Source organism: Geospiza fortis, unplaced genomic scaffold (genome assembly GCF_000277835.1).
Source record: "Geospiza fortis unplaced genomic scaffold, GeoFor_1.0 scaffold40, whole genome shotgun sequence".
Lineage (NCBI taxonomy): Eukaryota > Metazoa > Chordata > Aves > Passeriformes > Thraupidae > Geospiza > Geospiza fortis.
In genome coordinates, this window is record NW_005054297.1 from 13301021 (window position 1) to 13310306 (window position 9286).

The window sequence follows — 9286 nt, forward strand, 5'->3', positions numbered from 1 at the left end:
TCTCTCCTCCCGACCAGCCCCTCGGGGGCGACGGCTCTCGGCCCCTTCCCTTCCCCGGTCTCCCGTGCCGGTGCCGCGGGCCCTCAGCTCGGGCCGCGCAGGCCGAAGCGTGCTGGGCCTTAGCAGCGAGAGCCCCGCGTGGTGTCCCTGCCCCACAGGCAGCCCTGGGGCCACCGAGCTCTCCCTGGTGCTCTTCTGCCCTAGTTCCCAGCGTTGAAATACTGATAGAGGCTTAGCCTTTTATGTATTAACTTTTTATACAACTTTAGGGACTATCTTTACGTTCAGATATGAATGAAACATATAAACTATACCTTGCCCATGTGGTGGACCTGTCAGTGCAGGGCACTGTAATTGCTTAGGGGTCTGCTCGACTGATTTCACAACTGAAATGTTAAGAATATATCTCAATAGTCAATATGTCTCTGAAGACTTGCCTAATATTCTACATCCCAAGATAATCTGTATCAGTTGATACCCTTGGGATTTTATTCTTAAATATTGTGTTTCTTTCCTCTTATGGTAGATGAAAATGAAGCAGAGAGACCAGAGGAAGAAAAATCTAGGTGAGTATCCTGATAACTGGAAGCCCTGTAGTGTGGCTGCACAAAACCTGTGTTCACTACATTCTTCTTCCCAGCTCCTACCAACTTTCAAAGCTGATAGGACCTGCACCCACACTGGTGTCTTTGAAAGTGTCCTTAAGATAGTATGTTTGGACTTTGCTTTTCTTTGAAATGGTTGTACCTGTGAAATGGGGTCACTTAAGTATGAAAGTTAGTTTAACTGTATGGACAGCAATAATCACTCACAAAATGCCAACGGGTCTTTTATTTTTGTAATCACTGTGCTTTGTGATCTTAAGGATGGATCAGGACTTGTTTGAGATAATTTAGCAACTGAAAAACATCCTGTCTCCCAAGGAGTTTGCAGTGCAGTTGCAAAAACAGGAATACAGGGAAGCAGTGGAAGATTACCAGGTAGTCTGATGTACAGATCACATCTGGTTAGGCTTGCAGGCAGGATTGGCTTGTTGGGTTTTTTTAACCAGTAAGACAGTATTTCAAAGAAACTTAGAGAAACTTAGGAACACTTTGGAAGTATTTGAGGGGAACCTGCTTGAGTTACAAAGAGCTGTATGAGGGCACAAAGATGATCCCTTGAAAATCTAACAAAGTTAATGGAGGTTAGTAACGAGGACTGACTGGAAAAGGGAATCAGTCACTTGTGCTAAATGGAGGAAATTCTCATAACTGGTAAAATATGAAAATTATTGATTGTTGAGGTATATTAAACAAATAGAGGGAAAATCAATATGTGAAAACATACATTCTTATTTTCTGTAGGTGTTTCTATTTTTTCAGTGAGAACTCTTGCATTTGGTTAGCCTTGGTGGACTGCTTCTTCATAAGCTTGCTCAGTTGCTCTTTTGAACTCATGTCAACTTTGACAAGCACAGAATGACAAAGCAGTAATTACCTCCACCACCTGACTATACATGATATCATTGTGAAGCAGCTAGAGGTGTGACTATTTGATTCCCATTATTTCTGTATTATAAGAAACAGAGTTGTTTTCTTTCACATTTTCCGTGTCACTTAACAGGTTTTTGGACCTCTGTTGCGTTTGTCTTGAATCTTGTCTCTTCAGGACTAAGAATTCTAGTTATTTATTTGCTCTTTATTTAGAGGCTATTTCATAGGCATTGATTCCTTATGTTCTGTTACCTTTTATTGACCTGGCATGTTTGTCACTACTACTGTTACTTAGGAAAATGACTTGCATGGAGGCCAAAATGAACTTTAGAAACAGTACCCCAATTTTTGGTTAGTAGTGTCTACCTTGGCATTTGGCTGTTACAATGCATAGTTTTGGACAAAAAGCATAACAAACACTAACTTACCCATCTTAGGAGTTTTGTTTGGAACTGTGGAAGTATGGGGACAGTTCAGCTGTTAAAAGTTTTGGTCTCTGGCCTCTCAGTTTTGGTATTGTTTGTATATACAGAAATTGTGATGTGTTATTCAGGTTCTGTACCTAGTCTGTCATTTTACCTGGTGATGAAGTGAAATGATCAAGCTTGAATCCTGAGGCAATAGCTGGGCTGTATTGGCTGCAGTGCTCACGGGTGTGTTGCACAGAGTATGGGGTTTGATTCATTCCATTCAATAAAAGTTGTCAATTGCACACTGTTTCAGTACCTTTTCAGTGAAAGAATATTGTTTCTAGATGGCTCCCTGCTTACTCTGCTATTTGGGGTGCAACATCCTAACAGCAAATGGGACTGTGAAAGTTAAAATATTATTGTGTAGGAACAGCCCTAGGTAGGCTCAGTGAGACAGCTCATGTGCATGGATGTCACAGTACTCATTCTCTTAGATGGACCAGTAGTTTTAAAATTTTTATGATTCTCAGTCTACAGTTGAATATAATTGAATTAGTCATTGCATTGTAACCATTCCATATGGTAGAAGAAAATTTCACGATGGTGATGTAGGAATTCTGTTTCAGTGAGACGTTACCTGTGGGTGTTTAAATGCTTTTTTTTCCATTATGTCTTTGGAAAGTGTCAGTCTGCAGGGAAAAAAAAATCCAAACAACTTATTCTCCCTTCATATGTTACAAAGTATTTCAGTTTGATTTCAAAGGAAGATCCAAGTGTAGTGCCTCATTGCTTCCAACTATTATACAAACATCTAGTTAGTATTATTTATGATAGCTAAATATTGGTAATATAAAGTTATAGTCATCTCAGGTTTTTTTTAATAAGTCAACTTTGTTTTTTAATTAATGCCAAAGACAACTGGAGCTTTGCTTTTCATCTGGAATGATGAAGCAAAGCTTTTTTTCATCATTAGCTGATACCTGTGAAATAGCATGTGCATTAATAAATACCTAGTTTCACCTTTTCCTGTTTGTTTTTGTTTAAGTGTTCCACCCCCTCCTGGAAGTGAAGAGGAAGCTGCAGAAAATGGCGTTGTGAAAACGGTAGTTTTAAACATGTTTTTGAAATACTGTTTTAAAATGTTTTGATTTAATCACTTACTGGGAATTCATAATTTGACTAGGACTTATATTTAAATGAATTAATGCCTAAATGTGCACATTTTTTTTTTTCTAAAACATGTTTGTGAGCTGCAGAAACTGTAGAAATTACTAAATTAGGAAATTTAATCACTACTGGGAATTCATAATTTGACTAGGACTTTATTTTAAATGAATTAATGCCTAAATTGGCACATTTTTTTTTTTCTAAAACATGTTTGTGAGCTGCAGAAACTGTAGAAATTACTAAATTAGGAAATCAAATTTCCAGCTAAGTCCAATTTTTAAATCTAATTTACAGAAAATAAGTAAATAGTACTTCCAGGTTTTTTGAGGGGGACAGAAGGACGATGCTTGAAGACACCTCTCTTTTCTCATAGATATCCTTTTCAAAATGATGGTTTGTTTTTTCTCAGTGATGAGAAAATAAAGTCCTCTGATCATTTTTCTTATTTTGGATCTGATAGACAAAAAGGATTTGCAAAACTATGTGAAAGTGTGAACCAAGAGAAGAATTACACATGCTTTTCAGAGGCAATGTAACACTTATTTTGTAGTAGTCTTCAATGTTTAGTATGTCTGATAACATCGGTGTTAGTATGATGAAGGAGAGGACCAAGAAATTAAATTTACAGTTGCTGCGTTGGTTAAAGGATTCATGTTACTGTGCATGGGAAAAATTTAAGTGTGAGAAGTTCTATGAGAAAATTGCAGTTTTACTTCAGTGGGACTTTTTGACTTATATACTCCAAGAAATAACTTTAAATGGTGTAGAAACTGTTATTGAGATATTTGTGCAAGTTTCAAGGACTGGCCTCTTAGTGAAGTACTTTTTTTACAGTAACTCTAACACTTTATTTATGAACAGCATTACAGTGTGTTTAAAATTGGGGAAAAGTTATTAAAACCTTAATAAAAAAAAAGATATTAAAACCTTAATTAAAAAAACCAACTTATTTCAGTTGTATAAACTGATAGGCAACATAAAGTGCATCAAAGGTATTTGTATTTCTGGAAATCCTTATAGGCTCCATTTTCTTCTACTTGCATATTTTTACATTTTTTTTATCTATGTATAGCCTGGCGTTGTTAGGTTATCATTAGAATATCTCTGCAAGATTGAGAACTTATTGGTAAATGGTGTCCATGAATGTTCAGCAGCAGCTTAGAAGAATGGATGTTGTTCAAGTTGGTTGAATAGGAACAGGTGAATATTTCTGTGCGGAGGGAACTTAAAAATCATTGATTATAAGTGAAGTGGGTTTTGGTTGAAAAGGTACATTGTCCAGACAAAATTTTATTTCCTGTTTGATGCCTTTGTATTGGCATCTGTGTGGGTTGCCTGATGAGTGATGAATTTGCACTTTTCAGCCATGTGGAATTAAAAGACTGTCTTCAGCTGTCATTTACAGATTATCCATACTGATCTAGACTTGCCCCACCTTCCCTACCCCAAGAATAGACTCTTCATCATTATGAAATTATATTAGTGTTGTGTAGCAAGGATGAACTGCATGCCAACATCTTACCTTCTAAGGAGCTGTTGATTTTTGTTGATTTTTTTATGTACATGGCAACTTAATAGATGGTATAATAGACAAGGGCTGGAACCCAGCTGTGCATGGATAACTGTAGGCTGCTAGGGCAGAATCAGCTTAGCTTCGATGAGTTCAGCCTCTTGCTGAAGCATTCCAATATGTGAATAAGGGTGATTTGGTTGGAAAAGTTCATTTGGATTCCACAAAGTTTTTGAAGAAGTTCCTCACCAAAGGATTTCTAAAAACTGTGCAGTTACAAAATAAGTCCTGTGTGGGTAACTGATTGTAGCTGGTTTGTAGTAGATAGAAAACACAGGGTAGAAGTCAAGGTTCTATTTTCACAGTGAAGGAAAGTCACCTCCAGGGTGGATTCCCTGGAATTTTATGCTTAACCTGTGCTGTTTAATGTATTTACTTGGAAAAGAGCTAAGTTGTGAAACTAGGAGTTTTCTGATGATACAAAGTTAATCAAGATAGTGAGATCAAGGTCTAACTGTGAAGAACTGACTGGTTAATACATGGTTATTGAATTCTGCATAGAAAAAGGAGAGTGATGTTCATTGGGAGGAAAAAACCAGATCTACAAATAAAATGGTCTGAATTGATGATTACTGCTTAGGAGGGACATGTTTAGTGCTGTTTAGGCTGGAGCCTAAACAGCTCGGTGTATCATACAGCATACAGCGTGCTCTTGTATATGATTTTTCAGTCTGTTTGCTGAAATGTCTCAAGTATTTTGTGTAGCTTACTTACATAAGGAACTAAATAGATTTCTACAGTGTTCATCATCAGCTGGGAAAACATTTACTTGAGTTATGCTGAATATATAATTGATGATGGCAAGAAGCTAGTCTTCCATATCTTTTAGTCCTTTCCTGAATGACAGTGTAAGAATGGAACCAGTGTGTATGAGCTAGATAAAGAGAAGGAGGATATTAGATAATGGAAACTCTTTTATGCTTGAGAAACTGAACCTAGTATTAAAGACACTTCTCTATTTTGATCCAGATGTTTCAGATACTTGTAACCTCCTAAATTTGCTGTTAACGCTACTCAATTCTAATGTCTAGGAAGAGGAGAATTTTATTCTTTCAAAGCTTTCTAGAATGGATGGTTTTGTCTGGATTGTGTTTCCATTGTGAAGGTGACTGCTTTTTGTCTAAGCAATGACTTTTTCTTTTATAGAAGGTGACAGAGGCTGAGGATGACAGTGATAGTGATAGTGATGATGATGAAGATGATGTTCAAGTCACCATAGGGGATATTAAGACAGGAGCTCCACAGTTTAGGTAAGTTATTTGCAATCATTAACTGAGGAAACATTTGAGATTATGTTTAATTATAAATGCAGTCTCTTTAATGCTTGTCATTTATTTGCCTTCTTAATGTTTATATTTTTAATATTTTATCTTTGCCAAATACTTGCCATTTAATACTTGCCAAAAATGTCAGATTGTATGCACAATTACTGTCCATTAAGAACTTTGTTAGTTCTTTAACAGTGTTTTTAATGATACAGTGGCTTGAAAACAAGTGAAATGAAATCAGTGGAGTTCAAGGAAGAGTTCTATATAAGTTTAAATTGTGTTTTCAGATTTTGAGAAATAATTGTATTAAGTTTGTAAATGAGTGAGTTGTTTCTTATTAGGGAATGGCTATTTTATGGAGCATCATGGACAGTGACATTTTGATTGCAAAGGATAGAATGGCAAGAACATGAGAAGTGTTTGTCCCTCATCCTGTTTGTAGTGGATACAGTTCTAATTAGACCTTTGTTGTTTCAATCCCTATTGATGTTCTCAAATAAGATTTTAATGTACTTAAGGATGAAGCTGTGAGTCTCCGGAGATGATTTCTCAATATCATTGTTTGGACATTTATACTGATCTTGCTACTTTTGTTGCCCTGTATTCCTTCTGGCCTTGATAAAGGGCTTATTTTTTACTGAACACTTTCGTACAGTGCTAATTTTACCCAAAATTATGAAATAATATTTTTCATTGAACAGAAATTTTCTGAGGGACATGGTTTGCTTGTTTTTCTTGGCAATGCCAATATTTTTATGCTTATTAAAACCAGAGTTACTAGGGTGCCATTTCTTAAATTATAACAGGTCTGCAGGTGGGTCTGACTCATATATATTGTGTTTTTAACTTTAGAATACAGGTGATTTACTCCTGTTTGAAGCATAGTATTTTTAAACTTCCAGTATTTCATATTCTAAAATAATGTGCAAATGAATGTAATAGAAAAAGCACCAATTCTTTCAGTTCTTTATTTTTCTGCTTTCAGTAACTTGCAGTATTCTTGTGGTGTAGGCAGTGGCTTCAAACTTTGTGGTACTAAAGCAAAACTAGATTTATATTCTCAGTGAATTTGCTGATGCTCTTTCCATGTATGCAGGAAACAATGAGCAGGTGATCCTAAATCTAATTAGAGTAGAAAGTTTTATATAGAAATGCCTGTCTTCTGAAAAATCTTTTCTGCATGAATTAGACAGAAAGTTCACAGAAGTGCAGAAATCTAAAACAAACTGAACATTATTGTACATTTTAACTGCAGTAGAACAAGTCTGTTTTATATGATTAAACGGTTTTTCATATAGTAGTCAACCGCAGTTTAAAAATCCTGATAGATTTGTTTCACAAAATCATGAACAAATACAGCGTGGCAGATCAGCAGGTTAAATGTTTTGTGTCAGTTTTATGCTGTTCTAGCACTTGAAAGAAAACTAGCACTGCATGGAAGTGGATACTGTAAACTATACCCTGACCTTCTAATTATATGCAAATCTCATGATGTATATGGGTCGCCTGTGAGGATAAGTTACATTACACACAAATGGTAGGGAGAGCTAGCTCTTAATTTTACAAATGAACAATACTGTGATTCCTAAGGTAGTTAAATCTATTCAGTAGTTAGGTTTCCAAGTTTTTTGAAGAAAGCTCTCAAGTATTTTAGAAAGTGAAAAATTACATACTTTTCTGGTGTTCACAAGGATAGATGATTACTAGAAGTGCGTTGAAACAGCACTTCAGTCATTTTAGAGAAATGCTTGTATTTTTCAGTTCTGTACAGATTAAATTGAATGATTATGAAAAGATAAAATGATCCATCTAAACCCTTCCTTTTGTTTTTATTTATTTTGTTTTTACTCTAATCTCCAGACTGTCATCTGTATCCCTAAATGAACTGCATTTTTCCTTTCTCTTTCTTCTTCTGGTTCTGTCCATTCTTGTTTCTATCAAGGTCTTTATCCTTTCAACTCAGGAAGAGTGACTGGGACTTGCTTCACTACTGTTTATTAGTTGGAGAAGTTGCTACTGAGCATAGAAAGGTACTCTCTCTTCCTCCTAGGCTGATCTCTTTACCTTTACAGTTACCAGCTTGGAAAGCTAGAGATTCAGGATGGTGATTGAGCCTGGGTCAAATATGTTTCTGGATCTAGCTATCTCTTGTTTTGTGTTTTCTTCTGGTTTAAAAGTTTTCTTTGTCTGATTCAGTTTTTTCTTAATTTCTTGAAGTTATGGAGCAGCACCTGTGAATCTCAATATTAAAGCAGGAGGACGAGCTTATGGATCTTCTGGTAAGAAAATTTACACAGTAATATTAGTAAAAAAACCCAACTGGATATTGGTTTGGATTAAGGAAATAATTGTTTCTTTTAAAACTTCTTGATAAATTTGTCTGGCTTTTAATTTATTTTTTATTATTCTAAGTGTAATGATACTGATAAAATTCCATTTTGTAGAGACAGAAGGCTCTAACTAACTTTTCTTCACAGGTGCAAAAGTTAAGGGACTGGATCTAGATGCACCAGGGAGTATTAATGGTGTGCCACTTCTGGAAGTAGATTTAGATTCTTTTGAAGATAAACCTTGGAGAAAGCCAGGTAATGTCTGGTTTATGTTCACTGATACATAGGTGTTAAGTAGGTTATTTTAATAGTTGTTTCTGTTGACTGCATGTAGATGTCATCTTACCTGTCCCTCAGAGGTGCTGTACGGCATAATTTGAAAAAAGCAACTATGTTACTTGTTGCCTTCCCACTGTGCCACAGAGTGCTTGGGTGTGCCGTGTTTGTTAGTATACATCCCCATCACACATCAGGAGAAAGAGATAGGCCATATTTTTAATACATGTGTATCCTGAGCTCTTCTTGGAAATCTGTGTTCCTGTGGAGATTTCTGCCATTGCTCTGTGCCATGGAACACAAGATAAAGCAAAATGTGCAAAATAGTTCTGGCATGTTTTAGCATGAAGAATGGTGAAGTGTAAATGCTTGTGCTAGGTTATGTTCATGCATAGACATCCATGAGCTTTGAATAAGACACTGGGACTTGCTGCAAAGACTTTCCATGAGGCTCCTCTGTATTGTCTTGTTTACTCAAGTGATTTGTCCAGACTTTTCTAATTTTACCAACGTTGATTTGGTTTTTTAGTACCAGTACATCTTGCTGCTGCATATAGGTTTTTTCTTGTGTTTGTATATTGCTATGGTAATACAAATAGTGTCTGCAAAATGGAAAAAAAGAGAAGCCTTTGATGATTATCTGGTGTTTGAAATGTTAGCTGTATTAAATATATTCTCTGCATTTGAGTTACAGCTGTTCTCTCTTACCCTAAAAATACTTCATGGCATCATATGAAACTAGGAGCCAAAACAAAGTGAGACGTCAAATACAGAACAAGCAAAACAAAAG

General features: G+C 36.0%; 1 protein-coding gene across 1 annotated transcript in view; it reads left to right on the forward strand.

The window, feature by feature from the left end:
* The window catches only part of FIP1L1 (factor interacting with PAPOLA and CPSF1), a gene marked incomplete at its 5' end in the record, with an annotated part of 37611 nt that overhangs the window by 507 nt on the left and 27818 nt on the right, over positions 1-9286 (forward strand). Inside the window, 5 exons of the mRNA XM_031055704.1 lie at positions 527-566; positions 2931-2988; positions 5769-5872; positions 8108-8169; positions 8368-8475. Coding sequence (XP_030911564.1) covers positions 527-566; positions 2931-2988; positions 5769-5872; positions 8108-8169; positions 8368-8475 — 372 coding nt within the window. The remainder of the gene's footprint in view (positions 1-526; positions 567-2930; positions 2989-5768; positions 5873-8107; positions 8170-8367; positions 8476-9286) is intronic.